General features: G+C 36.1%; 2 protein-coding genes across 2 annotated transcripts in view; one reads left to right on the forward strand and one right to left on the reverse strand.

The window, feature by feature from the left end:
* flt1 (fms related receptor tyrosine kinase 1) overlaps positions 1-2,872 on the forward strand; it is a 46,578-nt gene extending 43,706 nt beyond the window's left edge. Inside the window, exon 30 of the mRNA XM_051097597.1 lies at positions 215-2,872. Within this exon, the coding sequence (XP_050953554.1) occupies positions 215-386 (172 nt within the window). The 3' untranslated portion in view covers positions 387-2,872. The remainder of the gene's footprint in view (positions 1-214) is intronic.
* Positions 2,873-3,843: 971 nt separating this feature from the next.
* On the reverse strand, positions 3,844-18,725 carry pan3 (poly(A) specific ribonuclease subunit PAN3). Its single transcript, XM_051097600.1, has 18 exons — positions 18,019-18,725; positions 16,117-16,238; positions 15,903-15,975; positions 15,738-15,808; positions 13,954-14,098; positions 13,582-13,811; positions 13,400-13,504; positions 13,249-13,306; positions 12,801-12,962; positions 12,381-12,497; positions 10,755-10,856; positions 10,118-10,283; positions 9,603-9,690; positions 8,103-8,242; positions 7,686-7,815; positions 6,805-6,869; positions 6,564-6,702; positions 3,844-4,677 (listed from the first exon to the last, which is right to left on the reverse strand). The coding sequence occupies exons 1-18, from the start codon at positions 18,368-18,370 to the stop codon at positions 4,537-4,539; spliced, it is 2,406 nt and encodes an 801-aa protein (XP_050953557.1). The 5' UTR covers positions 18,371-18,725; the 3' UTR covers positions 3,844-4,536.
* Positions 18,726-19,322: the final 597 nt, after the last annotated feature.

Below are 19,322 nucleotides of genomic sequence, written 5' to 3' on the forward strand. Positions count from 1 at the left end.
GCCATTGACTGCCATTATATGACTGACAGACTGCAACGGTTTGAGTTAAAAATCTTCCTTTGTGTTCCACTAAAAAAACAAAGTCACCTACATCTTGGATGCTCTGGGGGTAAGCAGATAAACATCAAATTTTCATTTCTAGGTGAACTATCCCTTCAAGTAACATGTTTGTAATCAGTTATATAAAATGAGGTCACTGCCTTTTGTGTTGCAGGTTCTTCTCCAAAGGTCAAAACCAGCACATGACGCTGCCTGCCAAAGCGCTGCCTTGTATGAATAGCGCCCCCTGTTGTCAGCACAGGGAAGTTCCTCCTCTGTGTCACTCAGAGAGGTGCTGCTCTCCCCCACCAGACTATGAAGCTGCTCTCCTCTACCCCTGTTTCTAACACACACGTCAGCCAACCTGCCTGTAAACACCAGTCAACATCCGTTACCATTACCACAAAAACACTGCTTATCGTAACTCTTTTGTTTTCAGTACCTTATTGTGCTAGGCTTGCCCTGTCAAACCAGTATTTCTGAATTAATCGCTTATTCTTCCAAGTTTCTCTGCACATTCTCACACCTTTTCACCCAATGAGTTTCTAAGAATTTTTAAATCACTCAACAATTACTGGTTAAGTATAATTTTTTTTTAAAAAATAATCAAATTAGGACAATTTTAGAGCTTACACTTACACAAAGTTTTTAGCCAATTATAATTTTAACCAAAAAAAATATTTTTTTTTGTGAATTTCCATTTTTAAGATGTTAACAACTTCAGTCCTGGAAATTTCCAGAGTGTTTGTGACTTTTGTCTGCAGTGTTAACTCATGCTGAGACTTGCACATACTAATCAGCATTTCATCTGTCTTTGTTTATAAACCCATCTCATATCTGTATATCCTTTTTGAAACCACTGGTAATCTGTACCACTTTAGATTTCTTTTAGTAGTCACAGTGCAGCTAATATTATTTATGAGCTAGTGAAACGCATTTATTACAATCACTGCTTGTAGGTACCAAATGTTTAACTGTAGAGCACATTTCATGTGCTGCAAGCCATATGCTGGAAAAGTTCACCTTACACTGTATTTATTTACACGCTGTACCTTAATAGTAACCTCTTAAAATATTATAGTATATATGGTATATTTAATGCTGAAAAAAAAAAAAAAGAAGTGACAGATTTTAGATCTAAAGCCATACACTCTTTTCACATGGCACTGCCAATGCACAAAGTCTTGGTAGAATAAAAATAAATTCTGAAGGGAAATATATAGACTACTATAAGATTACTATAAGATTTTTAATGTGTTTTAAAGAAGTCTCTTCTGCTCACCAAGCCTGCATTTATTTTCATCCAGAGTACAGCAATAAAACAAACAAAAAAAAAACATTACAAAAGAAATATTTTTATTATTTAAAATAACTGCTTTCTGATTGAATATATTTTAAAATGTAATTTATTCATGTCATTTTAAAGCTGAATTTCCAGTCACATGATCCTTCAGAAGTCATTCTAATATTCTGATTTGCTGCTCAAAAACATTTATGATGTTGAAAACAGCTGAGTAGAAAATTCTCAGGTTTCTTTAATGAACAAAGTTCAGAAGAACAGCATTTATCTGAAATAGAAATCTCTTAACATTATATACGTCTTTATCAGCATTTTTGATCAATTTAAAGCATCCTTGCTAAAAGTATTAATTTCTGAAATAAAAAAAATATATATAAATTGTAGAGAGATTTTGAATGGTGTAGTGTATAATGTTACAAAAGCTTTTTATTTCAGATAAATGCTGATCTTATGGATATTTCTATTAATCAAAGAACCCTGAAAAAAATTTACTCAACCGTTTAAATATTGATAATGTTTCTGGAATGATTTCTTAAGGATCATGGGACACTGAAGACTGGAGTAATGATGCTGAAAATGTAATTTGGTCACAGAAATAGATTGCATTTAAAATATATTCAAATAGAAAGATTCATAATATTACAGCTTTTGCTATATTTTGGAACAAAATAAATGCAGGCTTGGTGAGCAGAAGAGACTTATTTAAAAACATTAAAAATCTTAAAAAACTGGAAGTGTATTAAAAAAAAAAAAAGTGTTTATAAACTTATGTTTAAAAAATAGAGTTTAAAAGTTTGGGGTTGGCAAGATTTTTGAAAAGTAAAATTGTAATTTTTTTTCTATTTTAATACATTATAAAATGTAATTTATTCCAGAATTGGTAAAACCACATTAGTCATTCTAATGTGCTGATTTGGTGCGCAAGAAACATTGTCGATGTTGAAAACATCTTAATATTTTTGTGGAAACCATGAGAATATTTTCAGGATTATTTGAAATTCAAAAATTCTAAACATTTATATGAAATGCAATCTTTTGTACCACTATAAATGTTTCAACTGTCACTTTTGATCAAGTTATCATATGATGGCTGGATAAGTAATAAAAAAAAAAAAAAAAAACGTACAGACCCCAAACTTTTGAACAGTAGTGTTTTGTATGGGTTTAAAAAAAAAAAAAAAAAACCCTCATCTCATCCCAACCCTAATGAAAGCCACACAAAACAATTCTGCTGTAAAATATTTGCATTGTTCAAAACCATATCTGAGACTGGGTCTCACTGCTGCTTTTTCAGTGCTGGTCATTTTTGTAGTATCTATTTTGGAAAGCATCTGATTCTTTTCCTCTCAGAACCAAGTTGCAAACAAGTTCCCTTTTGCTGCTGCAGTTCAACATAATCTCTTCAAGCAACAATCAAGCCATTTAAGAACAAGCGAACGAATGTTCTCTTTTATTACTCTTTATTAAAATACTGCTGTACACACAAATATTGCAAAAATGTGACAATAAACACAAAGAAGGGCATAAAACGTACTGGGATGGTAAAGGAGGATTTCATGTACGAGTGCATGTGTTGTGTGAGTGTGTCTGGAGTGCGTTCCACCGGAAACTGGGTACATGATATGAGATCGGCCTGTAAAAGGTGTGTGTGTGTATGAGATTTAGAGAGGGATACGGGCTTGGCACCATGTTCACCAAGTAGTTTACCCATCAGCTGAATAACATAAAAATTAAAAAAGGAGAGGGGAAAAAGTAAGTTATTGAACTCACAGCATCCTCAGCTCTGCCTGCTGTATCCTGCACCCTCTCGGTCCAGTGTGGCACACCCAAATCTGTGCTCACGAATTGACTCACGGATTGGGCAGTCACCAATGACAGGTCAGACACATTCAGTCATTGGCATATTCCTGTCAGGGATCAACCTGAGCGAATTCCAAACTGTTTTGTGGATGTCGTCACATAATTCATAGGTCAAATCATAGTTAAAACGAAAACAAGAGAAACCAATGCAATCCCAACCGTCCTGCTGGGATTGGTCCACAGAGATCACACTAGTGAGGTGAGAAGCATCCCATCATGCATCTCTGTACAACTTGGTGAGGAAAGGGAACGACAGTAACAACACAAGAGAGCTCTACTGAGATTCACGATATCCAAACCAATGCTAGCGTGGAAAATGAAAACAGAATGACGAGATGGGACAGAAACTTGGGATGCTCCACAACAGAGGCGTAAGAGGACCTTCCACAACGAGACAGAACTGGTTTCCCTTGCTAGTGTGGTCCAGTTCTTTGGTTCCTATCACAAGAGCCTGACTAAAAAAAAAAAAAAAAAAAAAAAAAAAAAAAGAAACAAGAAACGATAATCGAAAAATGAAATTCCATCCTCCCAAAATCAGATTTCAAAAAGCATCCGTAAAATGAAAAAAGGATGTTGCGAAATTCTGAAATTAACAAGTGTATACAGCAAAAGGAGAGAGCACCCCTTTGTCGCGGAATCCACCCCCCTCGACTGCACGCAAACAGTAACTTCCCCTCCCGCCTCCAAGTTGGCCAACTTTTAAATGAGTCATTACAGCAGACGAGGAGTGGCGGCATGTTACTACTCATGCCACACATTCATAAGTGGTCAGTCTCATTAGTTTGCCCAACCCAGCGGTTTGTCCCGTCAGAACCGATGGCTCTGCACACATGACCAGTGGTCTGTCCTAATTCGTAGTACCTCATTAAAAACGCGCGAGGAGATGATGTGGGAAAAACGGCGCTCTGTTTTTCTTCCATTACATGTGTGAGGCCCGACCCTGTGGGACACGCACAATCACTTAAAAGGAACTTAAAATGTTTAGTGCATCCTCCAAAGAAAAAATAAAAAATTAAAAATAAAAGCAGGAAGTCTCATTTTTTTTGGACATTGTTCCCAAGTCTTAAAAAAACAAAACCAAAAAAATTCATCATCATTATCACAGCTCTCAGTTCAGTTCATAATTCTGCAGCTGCGGTGGTTGTTGTGAAAACTAAAAAAATAAGCTTTAGAAAACAACTTTTCTCTGGACAGAACAGTGTATCTGACTGGAGGTGAGCAACCAGCTGGCTCCGCCCTGGTCGTGAGATCATCATTCTGCACCTATGATTCCAGGCTGTAGTGCAATGTGCTCTGTTTCAGGCAGTTCCAGCCCACTCTTGTGGATGGCTGGGGGGTTACAGGGGGCCGTTCGTGGCGGCCAGCAGTTCCTGGAAGGTGCTCTCAAAGCAACGCTTCAGGTCTGAGTAAGTCACCACGAGCACGCTCTTCTCATCCCGTGACACCAGACTGATCTTCTCCGGTACTCCAGCATCCAACTGCAATGACAAATTAACATGTCTGCAACGTACTTTGGTTAAAACTCCTCAATGGTTGTGTAAAACACCCTTTTTGCCTTGTCAAAACCATTTCGGTGCATGTCTCTTTGAATGATAATGAGCTACTGTTCACTTCACCCCTCTCCTATATTGTGTGTATTTGGTGGTGCGTTACTATCCAAAACAAAACGAATCCACTGTGTCCTCAGTGGCGCTGATGTAAGGAGAAACATCAAAATACATCCAAATACAAAACACCTGCACTGTTTACAAGACGTTGTCGCTACAGCTGCTCGAGCACGGAGAAAATGGCGGATGATGTACAACTGGCTGAGGGTGGAAATTTGCTAATACAGGACAGTCTGTCAGTGGTCGTGGGCGGGGCCTGAGCAATATGACTTCACAAGGCTCAGAAAATCAAAACGGCTTGATAATTGAGACTTTAGGTTTTTGACATATTACTATTGTTTAGTACGTAATACTACTACTACTACTACTACTACTAAAATTGTTAAAATTTTATTTTATTAAGTAATAAATCACACAATATTTATTTTGTTTTAATTTCAACAGCAACTTTGTTTTCCCAAAAATAAAATTTAATTTTAATTTGATTAAAAGATCAAAAAGAAAAAAAATTGGGAACAAATAAAACAGATTTCATAGGGCCCTACACTACATGTTTGCAAACACGTTTTTCCCCCTTTTGCACTTTTGATAAATAATTCATGCATTAAAATTACATGATCCCTATACAGCTTATACAGTGCATAACACTGCAAAAAAAAAAAACGTCTATCCCTCACAACCTTGTTTTTCATTCACATTAATTCATTATGTTGGGAAAACATGGACTGAATCGCAGAATCCTGTCGCTGAACGTCACTGAATTTGCCCAAGTTTGGATGAATAAATCAAAAGTAGGTCAGTACAGTTAGATCAAAATGCGATATGGACTAGTGTCTGTAATCATTAAGGGTGTGTTCACACTTCTCATGTCTGGTTCGATTAAAACAAGCCCTGGTGCGACTGCTCTGTTAGCGGAGTTTGAGTAAGTGCGAATGCTGCCATCTGAACCCATCTTTTTAGAGGTCTCGGTCCGCTTGTTTGGTGCGCCCCAGGTTTCGGATGGCAGCATTCACACCCAAACGAACTCTGGTGCGGTTCGAATGATATATGAACGCAACACGGACCAAATACTTCTAAACAAACTAAAAACAGGAAATAATGACTAGATGGGACAAGATTTCACACAGGGTCACATTCAGGTTGTGAATGTATTACTATGCCTTTAGGTTCGCTGTCAAAAATGCCAGTGCGAACGCTGAACGCTAAACGAACCAGGACCAAATGTACCATTTTCCTTTTTGGTCTGGACCAAATTAACCAAACGAACCGAACTACAAGTGTGAACACACCCTAAATTGCAAAAACACTATTTAAATATAAATCCTGCATGTTTTGCGTGACTCCGTGTGAATGAATAGCACAAATGCACGGTTTAGTTTTTTTACACGCATACTGGAGTGTGTGATGCTTGCTGTGTTTTCAGACTCTGCTGTGTGAATATATGAAAACACTGAACTAAATTTCTATATATAAATATATTTCATAGGGCCTTAAAAATGTAATTTTTGTTAAACTTTTTAATGTTAAATTCAGTAAGCTTCAGGATTTCAATCAATTAGACATGCTTTTTGATTAATTTTTTTTTATTTAACCATTAAAACAATTAAAACTGAGGGGGAAATGGAATCCAGAAAAATAAAAATGGAAAAAACAAACAGAATTTGGAAAAAAATAAAACAGATTTCACAGGGCCCTAATTATAGTGTCTAAACTGACTAGGGACCATACACAAACATGCACAAGCTAAACAAGCTCACCTTATTGAGACAGGACACGATGTGGCTGAGGTCGATCCAGGGCGTTCCTGCTTCAGTCACCTGGTGAAACAGGTGATCTCTGAAGAGCTTCAGCAGGTAACGATCACCAGTCTCAGACCACGTTGGGTCCTTCTGGAACCTACAAGAATTCAAACTCAACGTTGAACCATTTCAAAAGTATCCTAATAAAGACTGCCATTTCAAAAAGGTTTCAATACTTTAGTTGAAATAAAACACTTACTCTGGTCTCTCGTTGATCGTTCCCAGTTTTGCCAGTAGGCGGAATAACCGCCCATTTTGAACCTCCTGCAAAATACAGACGCATAAGCAAAACGTTGCAATAATTTATTGTTTAGGATCGTTTTTGAATAACAAAAAAGGTTATTTTGAGTTTTGCGTAAGTGAGACTTTGCAGATTATGAGAAGGGAAGTTAGAAAGGAAACCAGGTCATTTTTAAACCTCTTTCTGAGTCACATTTGCTCTCACATCAAATGCAGCACTGCGTCAAACAGACACAGGACACACACACTCCTTAAAAAGTCTGTCCTCTTGATGAAAAAGGGGTTAAAGGCAATAATGAATGCTTGTAGGTGTTTATAATAGGGTAGTACAAAAAAGCCTTCACACATCTGATACTAGGGTTTAAAAGAAAGAAAGCAGAAGAGAGAACAGCTGAAATCATCCAATATATCTACAGTGATCACACCTCCATCCCCCAAGCAAGCTCAACACACAACAGATAATGGTATATTGGGTAAACTGGATAGCATGGTCTGCAAGAGGGTTGCAAGAATAGTGTGACTATGAATGAAAAGCGACCAGATTAAAAAAATAAATAAATAAATAAAAAGAGAAAAATAAAGCCGTTTTCCACTAACTTTCAAGGAACATCTTTCTAGTCTAATTAGTCTGATAAATCTACTAAGTGAATCACTGAATCCATCAGAGTGACTGAGGAAGCAACACCTGATTAACAATCTTACTGAACTGCAACTATTTATTTTTTGTGACCATTCCAAATTAACCAATAACTGTTTGTATGTCGGTTTGTGAAATGTACGTCAGTGTCTTTACTGATAAAACACTGGTGTACGATAACTATAAACTTTAAATATGAATACCTTGGCCAAGTCCTCCTCAATGACATCATTCCTCATTTGTGAGGCATCGAGTTGAGTGTAAAACCGCGCTCCAATCATGGGCATAATGTCATTGACGCTGCGCAGGCGGCTTTGATCTGAGAGCAGGTACCTGAAGATCGAAACATGATACATATACGTATGACACACACAGAAGCACAAACTGTCACAGTATAACCACTTTGAAATCATTTAGGCCAGGGGTGTCAAACTCAATTTAGATTCAACCCTAATTAAACACACTTGATTCAACTAATCAAGTACGTCATGCTTATCTGAAAACTACATGGTATGTGTGTTAGAGCAAAACTCTGCAGAGCTCCAGCCCTTCAGGAACTGAGTTTGACACCCCTGATTTAGCCTATAAAAAAAAAGCGTAAGAAAAAGATAGAGGCTCACAGAATGAGGTTCTTGAGGTCAGATGAGTAGTTGATTGACACCAGCTCCATGGCCTTCTGCAAATTTTCTCTCTTAATGCCAGCTAGAGAGTTACACGCCAGAGCCAACACCACCTTCCCCAGGGAGATGAGATCTGCTTGCTAATGGACACAAAGAAGAACAGCAACTTATCAAACAGAGAGTTTAGACCCAAAGTGTAAAACGACAAACACTCAAGACAAAAATAAAAAAAGTGGTGCGTAGTCACAGTCATGAAATTTCTGCAAATAACTGTCATAAAAATAATGGTGATTAATTTACTAGTAAAATGTTATATGCACCAATATTTGGGGTCCAAGTTATTTATTTATTTATTTTTATAAATTACAAATTTAATTCAGGAGTAGTGCATTAAATTGATCAAAAGTGACTTTGTCATACTTTAAGTTTTAAAGAAAAGCATTTATTTGAAATTTCGTTTACTAACCAGCACAGCTGTTTTTAACATTGATAATAACAAAAAAAAAATAGTGCTATCAAATGATTAATCGCATCCAAAATAAAGGTTTCTGTTGTACTTTTGTTGTATGAATATATAAATAATAAATACACACACGCATGTATACATCTAAGAAAAATGTGTTAAGTTTATGTATTAAATATATTTATATAATATAAATTATAATATAGGGCTGTCAAACAATTAATTGCAATTAATTGCATCCAAAATAAGTCCAAAAGAACTGTGTATATTTATTATCTATATATTAATACACACATATACATGCATATATTAAGGAAAAACATGTTAGATTTATGTAAAATATTTATATATAATATAAATTATATACAAATATAAATGTATATAAAAATAATTATTTTTTAATTAAATATAAACATGTATGTGTGTGTGTGTGTGTGTATATATATATATATATATATATATATATATATATATATATATATATATATATATATATATATATATATATATATATATATATATACACACATATATATATACACACACATATATACACACACATATATACACACACACATATAAATGTACACAGCACACACACGTAAACAAAAATGTTTATTTTGGATGTGTTTAGATTAATCACGATTAACTGTTTGACAGCCCTAAAATATACTCTTGCAAATACAAGTAAATATTTTCAAAACGTATACCATATGTGTGACTTTTTATATACATAAATATACACATTACACACACATTATGCAAACATAATGAGATTTGATGAGATTAATCGCGATTAAAGGATTAATCGTTTGACAGCACTAATAAAAAATGTTCCTTGAGCACCAAATAAGCATATTACAAAGATTTCTGAAGGATTATGTGACACTGAAGACACTTTTTACTGTATTTTTGATCATATAAACGCAACCTAGCAATCTTACCAATCCCAAACCTGATTACATGAAGATGCATAGCCAAATTATGTATGTGATGTGTATAAAACAGTGTTTGGGTGTTAAGGAGATGTTCAGTACCTGGTACTGGGGCATCAGCGCCAGGTGGTTGGTCTGACTATTGTCAAACGTTAAGACATCAAACATTCCCACACAGTTGACTCGTAACCTATGGAAAAACAACAAACATTCAGTTGTTTGTGTGTGCATATTTAGTTACTTGTACAAACACTGCTGTGAGAAGCTGATAAACAGGCAGTATATAATAAAGGAAGAGCAAAAATGATCTAAATGTGAACTTCTCCATTCACTATTTATAGTTAGAAAAGAAGGGCCCCACAGAATCCAGATTTGACCATTCTTTATTTCCTAAGTTGGTACAACAGCTAACTCTCAAGAAGATTCTACAAGTGCTTTATCTGTAGTTATTTTACCAGCATTATTCACACGTTATAGTTAGGGTAGTAGTAAAAGTAGCAAAAATTAGCTTGAAAGTGCAAATTACATTACTGACCATTTCATAAACAATCAACTAATGTCCTGCAGTAACATGAATATAGCTCTGGTTTAAATGTGTGACATGCATGTGGCTGTACCGTGTCTTTCCAGTGATGAGGATCTTACTAGGGTCCATGACCCTGCAGGCCAGCCCAGCCGTGTGAATGGTGCGCAGTGCCGAGCTCAGCTGAACAATGTAGGCCCAAATCAACGACTCTGGTAAGAGGCCCGCATGCTGCCGTGGAGGAGGGAGCTCATGCTGCCCTAATAAAAGAAAACTGAAAGTTATTTCTCAAAACAGAAGTAAATAAAATTAAAAACCCAATATCTAAAGCATACTTTGTATGGTAGCTGACATCATGGTTTTAATTCAAACTTTACATCAGTGTATATTTTTTTCGATGTTGTGACTGGTTGTTATATTATGCTACTGTATTTTATCCCATCCTGATAACAAACATGTTTAATGGTTTGAGGCTGCACTGTGGTTAAAGCAGCCGTATGCTCTGCAGCTGTTTATAGCTAAACATCATCCCTGGGTTTTGCTTCCTCTGTCAGCCTTGAGCTTGCAGGTACTGAACCACCTGAGGCGGGATCGGTTTCAACCACTCCTTCCTCTTTCCTCGCTACACATTCACGAAGATGCAACTGCCACCAAACACTTGACATGCTCTGTATCTAACGGCTGTATCCTTGCACACACAAAGAGAAGCAACAGAGCAAGAAACAACTCACCCCACTTTCTCTTTGTGAAGTAAGAATCTGCTGCCGGATCGTTGAAGTGCCTGCTGAACATGGTCTCTGCCCCCGCATGGAAGTCATAGGAAAATACCAGTGCTGTAAAAGATAAATGGGGTCATACATAAAAGACTCCAAAAAGGTCAATGATATGAGCATTTATGATAAAGAAAGCTTTTAAATTCTAGCTCAAAACACATTACTAGAAATGCACTCCTTTGAAAAAGATTTATTTTGGCCGTTTTTTGCCTTTTTTTTTTGAACAGTAGAGCAACAATAAATATATAAGTATAAATATAAATGTATTTATTTATTTCCCCCCAGTAATAGCTCTTTCAGAAAGCTTTTTTTTTTTTTTTTTTTAAATTCATTATTTAAAAATGTGTCTCAGAGCAGAGGTGTGTTCAAGCCATAGTATTGAAATGTACTTTAAAAAGAAAAAAAAAAAAAAAAAAAAAAAAAAATGCAATATGACCAAAATCATATCATGATACGAGTCATTTTATTTTACAGTAACAATACATCATAATATATTTTTTTTTTTTTTTTTTTTTTTGCTTTAAATTAAGTCTTAAAATATTTAATACCATAGCAATTGCATTTAATATATATGTATAAATGAAATATTTTTTATATATTTAATATAAAAATTATATATAATTCTTGTCACCAGTGTCAATATTATAAAAAAACACTACCTATAAAAAAATAATAATAAAATAAAGCCATTAAGTAAGAATAAAAAAACTAATTACTAATTTTTTTTTGACTAATAAGTCCAAAAAAAAAAAAAGACAGTAGAACAAATACATACGAAATTTTACATACACTGTATAAAGTAATCAAATGTATAAACACATTTTTTTTTACATTTGATTACTTTATACAATTCTTCACTGTGTACATTAAATACATTTTTTCTTTTTATTATAGTTACAAAAGTGATTTAGTCACAAGCAGTGAGAGATCTTCGGTTTCGTAGTTTGATTAACATGAATGACAGACAGCAGGAATATTAGACTGCTGTCATTTTAAGAGCTGCCCAGATCCAATATACTGTTTATACACAGTTTGCTTTTATACAGCTGTTTGCTTTTACTTAAGACCTAAATTACTGTATCGACAAGAATACTTGTAAAGCCGGGCATTTTGACACATACAAGACGTCGCCTTAGAATTTTAAGGTTCGATTCTGAGCAGATAATGTAAATAGGTTTTCACTGAAAAAGAATGTGAGTAACTTAATTTTAACAAAAATGTCAGATAGAATCTTATAATTCTAAGGCGATGAAGTGTGTGAATTTAACCGTTCAAGTCCCATAAAGCCGCAAAAATAACTCTCGTGTTCTATGAGCACCATCTTCATGCGCAGCACTCAGAAACAGTCTCTCAGGCAGCGTACCAATATAGCGAAAATAGTTCTCTTTCACTGTTGAATTGTGCTCCAACAGCTTAAAATCACTTGTTTTCAAACCACAGTGTTTAAAAACGCAAGCAAACTATATGTTTTGGTGACTACGCAACACAGCAACGTCACACAAGCGTGTAATCATGATCGAGACACAAATTTCTACTAATTAATCAAGTCTACCGGTATAATCGCCCACCCCTACCCACACATACAGTGGTCTCCAAATGCTTTGGTGGTGAAGACCTCTCGGAGGGTCACAGTATTGGAGTGCTGAATCTTCTTCCACATGTCTACCAGCATCATACACTTGGTGTTGACCAGCCTGAAGCCTGTGAATGCACACAAAAACAATTCTCAAGTTAGACACGTGGGTCTCAAAGCAAAAAACGAAAACACAATTTGTCATCGTGCTGCCAAGGTGCAAGGAACTGTTTATTTGTTTAGTTGTTTAGAGATGTATTAGATCTAGGTACTTTCATTGCCATAAGCACGTTAAAAACTACAATTTGAACTTGAATTTTCATTCCTGTGGTTCATCTGGTTATTCATAAGTATTGTTACTGTAAAGAACACTGACGCAAACTCCTTACAGAAACAGCTATATATATACACAAACACTTAAAATGCCTCACCATGTATCCTCCTGAGGCAGTAAGGCAGGTCATCTTTGCTGTTGACTGCCTTGTAACAGGAAGTGATGTAACTGAAGTTGCTGGTTTTCTGAAGACGGTTTGGTGGGGGAAGGGGTTCCAGGGGAAAGAGGCTGTGGTAACTGTCTACCTCAGATGGCACTCCTAAAATAGGGACGGAACAGGCGACTTTAATCATACAACACACCTTTTCTTACATGCATGCACCAAGATAAACACTTGAAGACTATTCACAAAGGTGGATAACTATGCTTCAAATCAATCAAAAAAGGTAGACAGACAAAGGATGTGGTTTTCTATTCAGACAGCAGGTGAATCCATGTGCACTGACCACAAAACAGACATTACAACTGAACAGCAGCAGTGTTGTCCATTGAAACCAAAACACTGTTGACATCTCATGCCAACACAAGACAGACCACATCCTTACCAGGGTTCTCAGACTGATCTATCTGTGCCATCGTTATCAAATGCCTGTTAATCAGCTCCTACAAACAAGACAAACAAAACATTGTGTTACAACAATTAGGTGAAAGATGACAATCAACAACTAATAGATGAGGGCAGAAAAGGCAGATTACCTGTCGGAGTTCGTCAGCCATAAAAAAGGATGGCGCATTGGCTTTTGGCTGCATGTATGCCACATGAGGTGCCGTTTGTGGATACATGTGATATGTTGGGAACACCTGAAAAAGTTAATTTTAGTTAAGTCAGGTAAAGGCAATTATAGCGCACAGCAAAGTCTGATTTACATGGCTCATACCATTCCGGCTAAGGGAGCAGGGGTGTTGTCGGTATAGAAGTAGGTTGTCCCGCCCACAGTCTCCTTTTGAATCACGTGGGCTCCGCCTCCCTGATCAGATGCAGTGGTGGGCACCATGTAATTGGCTGGGTTGGGGTTGGGCGTGTGACTGCGCCGCCGTGGGGCTGGAGAGGTGTGAGGGGTAATTTTGGGGGAGTGAAGAGGAGATGACCCAGCAGAGAGCGACATACCTGTCCAAGAAACCACATATTCAAGCCTACTTGAAAACAGATTACCCTGACCAGATTTACAACTTAAAAGATCACACATTAAAAGACTGAATAGAAATATGGCAGAACACCAGGTGGTACTTTCTGGGAGCGAGTCACTGACCAGGTGCAAGCGCAGCCGCCGTGGAGCTGCTCAAGCCAGGATGAGGGAAGATGGGGGAGGTGAATGCTGGCACGGTCGTCTGAGACATGGAGGTCATCCGTGGGGCCCCTTTGGGGACAAACTCACTGGCTGCGGGGTTAGGAGCCTGAAAAAGACGCGCAGATACAATAGAACTGTAATGTTTTCACTCCAACGCCTTTAAGAAAGGAAAGTTAGGGATGTGCAAAGCAACATTTATTCAAAATTGATTAGGCAGTTATTATGTCACAAGGAACACCTGTATAATCAGGATGGTTCCTGAGTCACCTGATTTCAATCACACTCGTTTCTTACTCTTTGACTTTTTTTTTTTTTAACAATAAAATAAGACTACAATAGCTAAAATAAAATAATTAATAATTATATAAAATTTAATTAAAATTATATTAAATAAAAATTAAAATAAATAAAATGTAAATAATATATACAACACTATACTATTATAAGGAGCAGAAAAATATTAATGTCGCAAAATATAGAACCATAATAATAAATATTTTCCTAATTATATCCTACACATTTGTAACATAATTTTTTTCATAATAATAAATTGGGTCTTCTATACATAAAGACCTCATTTTAAATTTTAGGATCGGGGGGTCTCTTGCATTAGTATTATATTATATTATATTATATTAGTCAAAAGTTTTTGAACACTAAGATTTTTTTATGTTTTTAAAAACTTCTCTTCTGCTTATCAAGCCTGCATTTATTAGATCCCAAGTACAGCAAAAACGGTATTTTTACTATTTCAAATAAATGTTTTCTATTTGAATATATTTTAAAATGCAATTTATTCCTGTGATTTTAAAGCTGAATTTTAGCATCGTTACTCCAGTCACATGATCCTTCAGAAATCATTCTAATATTCTGATTTGCTGCTCAAAAAACATGAATTATTTTTATTAATATTATGTTGCAAACAGCCAAGTACAATTTTTTCAGGTTTCTTTGATGAATAGAACGTTCAGAAGAACAGCATTTATCTGAAATAGAAATCTTTTGAAACATTATAAATGTCTTTATCACTTTTGATCAAGTTAAAGCATCCTTGCTAAATAAAAAGTATTAATTTCTATAATGTCTTTCCCAAATATATTATACTGAAAATATTATACTGACCCCAAGCCTTTTAATGGTATAAAGTATGATGTTACAAAAGATAAATGCTGATCTTTGGATCTTTCTAATCAAAGAATCCTGAAAAAAGTAACTGTTTTAAATATTTATAATAATAAAAAATGTTGAACAGCAAATCAGCAATAATGAAATAGTGATTTCTAAAGTATCAAGTGACACTGAAGACTGGAGTAATGATGCTGAAAATTTAGCTTTGATCACAGGAATAAATTACATTTTAAAATATATTCAAATAGAAAGCAGGTATTTTAAATAGTAAAAATATTTCACAATATTACTGCTTTCGCTGTATTTTGGATCAAATAAATGCAGGCTTGGTGAGCAGAAGAGACATCTTAAAAAAAAAAAAAAAAAAAAAAACAGTAAAAATCTTACTGTTCAAAAACTTTGGACTGGTAGTGTACATATAAATACATAATATATATAACTTACTAAACTCACTAATCACCTGGTCAATTGCTGAATGACTAGTCTGATCAAAATGCAAGTTGGAAACGTTTTTATTCCATTATGTCTTCTAGAAAGATGTCAGAAATATAACTGATCCTTCCCTCAATAAAACACCCAGTCATAGCACAATACAAACTGACATGTTAAACTCTCACCTTTCTCCTTTGTGATAAGCTCAAAGCACCAAAATCACTGAAGAGAGATGATGTTGGGGAATTTACTGGATCTAACAAGTGGAGCAGACACATACAAGAGGTTTTCAAATCTTGCCATGACAGCTTTATTGCCACAACAAACGTTTCAAACAATTTTTAACTCACCATGTGTGCTGTGGCTGAAGGTCTTGGCACCATCGTTCAGCAGACTCGGAGAACTGCTACTGCTGGTCATCCTCTAAAATCACAAGCAACCATTAACATGTGAAGTGTCCCATTTTGAATCACCACCGTGTGCTCCATTTGACAGACCCAGTTACTACTATTATCTATTGGTTTCCTGTTTATCACCACACACAGTCACTAGCGGTTATGTTACCTGCATCATTGAATATTTGGACTCTGCTGGGCCTCCAAACCCATTGACCCCAATAAAGGTGCTGCTGAAGTACGAGTTGGTCAGACTGGCATCATTCAGAGCACCTCCCTCCATCCCAGGGACTGCAATAAAGCAAACACACATGTGAACCCTTTGTGTTTACACAATATCTTGCACAAAGTCCTATGTAAGCCTTTTTCGATTTAAATAAATAATTCAAATAATGCAGTGAATGGTTGCTTCGGTATATACTGTTTTAAAAGATTAATGTGCTCTCCTAAAAGCAAGTTCCATAGAATTTCTCCTGAACACGAAAACAAAGTTTTAAGAGACCCGCTGGACATGATTTCCCACTTTACTGTGAAAATGCACTCAGACTCTTCTAAAGTGTCATCAGAACACCGGCAAACAAGATGTTTGCTATTATGTTAGTTTATAAAGTTGCTTCAATCTTGCCTGTGAACAATGGCAGGTCTCTTTCTATGGCAAGCCATTTAACATTTATTCTTTAAAACTAGTATCTATGTCACATTGTTGCAGCAGCCCCTCACTGCAGAACACAAGATCCAGGTGGCAAGGTTGGATCCACATCTAGAAGGTGTGGATTGCTGGGTTTAGGGATCAGTGATGGAGACGGGTAGGTTTAGAGATATGTAAGGTGTAAGGAGTTGGATCTGGATCAAACCTCACCCCCTAGATCTTGTGTTTTGCAGTAAGGACCATCTTCATTTTTGCCACCGAGATGTGTGTAACTACACACTTTGAACTTGTATGTATTCCAACATCGATAAGCTTTTCTTTTTTTTTGAAATCTCACTAACTAACTATTAATTAAATACCAGTTGCATCTATACCACTACTAATATTTGTGACCCCGGACCACAAAACCAGTCATAAGTACCACGGGCATATTTGTAGCAATAGCCAAAAATACACTGTATGGGTCAAAATGATCAATCTATCTTTTTATGCCAAAAATCATTAGGATATTAAGTAAAGATCATTTTCCAGGAATATATTTTGTAAATTTTCTACCATAAATATCTCAAAAATTCACAAAACTTTGCAATAAACTTCATTTGGACAACTTTAAAGGTGATTTTCTCAATATTTCGATTTTTGGAACCCTCAGATTCCAATTTTTCAAACAGTTGCTGTCAAATATTGTCCTACCCTAACAAACCATACACCAGATGATGCATAAATCTCAGTTTTTTAAAAATTGACCCTTATGACTGGTTTTGCGGTCTATGTTCACATTTATTATTGCACCTGTTTCACTAAATCTCCTTTTTCTACCTATCATATGTACTAGCCAGAACAGCTCCTATCAACTATTACTAGTATGATTAAGATTTAAAAAAAAAAAAAAAAAAAAAACTGGAACATAATAGTATCTGAAAGGCAGGCCTACAACAGTCAACTAATTTTAAAAATAACTATTCAGATAACTAGATTAATTATTAAAATAAGTAACTTCTCATAATAAGCATTTACAGGTGAAAGTGTAAAAGATAAGTCAATTCTTGATTACTGGAGTACTCCAGTAAAAACTACTGGGTAGTTTAGTTTTAGAGAATCAATGTTAAAATGGCTTGCCATACCTATCAGTTATCAAATTCTAAACAACTTATGCATTTTGAAGAACGTTTTGAAACCAGCAAAAAGCACTCCGAGCATTAACTAAACGCTTTTGCTTCGGTTGTTCTAGTATTTTCATCTTTTGTTTAAAAGTACTTGCGCACTGTGGAGTAACGTGTTGATTTCCCGTGTTGTTTTGGTAGCGAGAGGTAGGCCGCTGAATCCACGGCCTCGATTTAAACAAAAGCCGCCGCGTAGCCCCATAACCGAACAAAAACAACAGAAGAGAACAGGATACGTTAGGCCTCAGTGCAAACTTACTGGACAACAGCTGTCCCTCCAGAGCTGTTCCCGCAGGACCGAGAGAATCGTTCTTTTTGGGAACGTTTGCCGGAGCGCCGCTGGCCGCGCTACTTCCGAGCACATATCCCGCCGCCGTCACTGCTCCTCCGGCGAGAGATAAAGAGACGGGGCTTCCTCCTCCGCCACCAGCACCTGTACTACCACCGTGCAGAGAAAGGCTCGCCATGGACGGGTCCTCGTGCAGAAACTGGCATTCATCTCCGTAAAAACAAGTCTTGTCTTTCGCGTAATATCGGCAGAATTTCACCTTTACACCGGGTATTCCGACACCCCCGAGCGGAGCAGCTGAAGCTGGGAGTCCACTGTTCATGGCACCGCTTCTGCTGCTGCTCCCGCCGGAAGACACTCGCGCATAGACTCGAGCTATTTAGCAGCAGTATATGTTAAAACACTTGAGAAACAATGAGCACCTTATTGGACGTTTATCGATAAAATCAAACTCCTCATCGAGCCAGATGACTAGTCAGCAAGAGCCACACTTTTGTTGCCATGTACTGATACTCGTTATCGGGGTCCATAGTTGGCCTACTAGTCCATCAGCCTGGCGTTTGGCTGGGATCATGCTGTTGTTGTTGTCTTCTGTCTACACTTGTTCAGCTAAGCGCTAATAGCTCTGCTGTGCATGCTGGGTACGACCAGAACTGCAGTTCGCATTAGGAGTCAGTAGGGGATTCATTTAAATCATAAACGACATAATACAATAGTTGATACTAATATACTGACATTTACACTTTTTTAAAAATGTTACTTTTCAGCATCATGAGCTTGAGAGAATTTTACTTTGCACTTTATTTATATCATTAAACTTAAAAATATATATTTTAATTAATTTGGTATTTATGTGTCAAACTGTGATTTTAATAAATTACAAATTAATATTTGACATGTATACATTTTCCTATCTTTCTTAAAGTTTTTTAAGAATTCTCTTCCGCTCACCAAGCCTGCATTTATTTGATCCAAAATACAGTGAAAGCAGTAATATTGTGAAATATTTTTACTATTTAAAATACCTGCTTTCTATTTGAATACATTTTAAAATGTAATTTATTCCTGTGATCAAAGCTAAATGTTCATCATCATTACTCCAGTCTTTGATGTCACATTTTCCTTCAGAAATCATTCTAATATGTGGATCTGCTGTTCAAGAAACATTTCTTAGTATTATTATTATCAGTATTTAAAACATTTGAGTACATTTTTTCATGATTCATTGATGAATACAAAGATCCAAAGAATCCAAACATCAGCATTTATCTAAA

Source organism: Labeo rohita, chromosome 24 (genome assembly GCF_022985175.1).
Source record: "Labeo rohita strain BAU-BD-2019 chromosome 24, IGBB_LRoh.1.0, whole genome shotgun sequence".
NCBI lineage: Eukaryota > Metazoa > Chordata > Actinopteri > Cypriniformes > Cyprinidae > Labeo > Labeo rohita.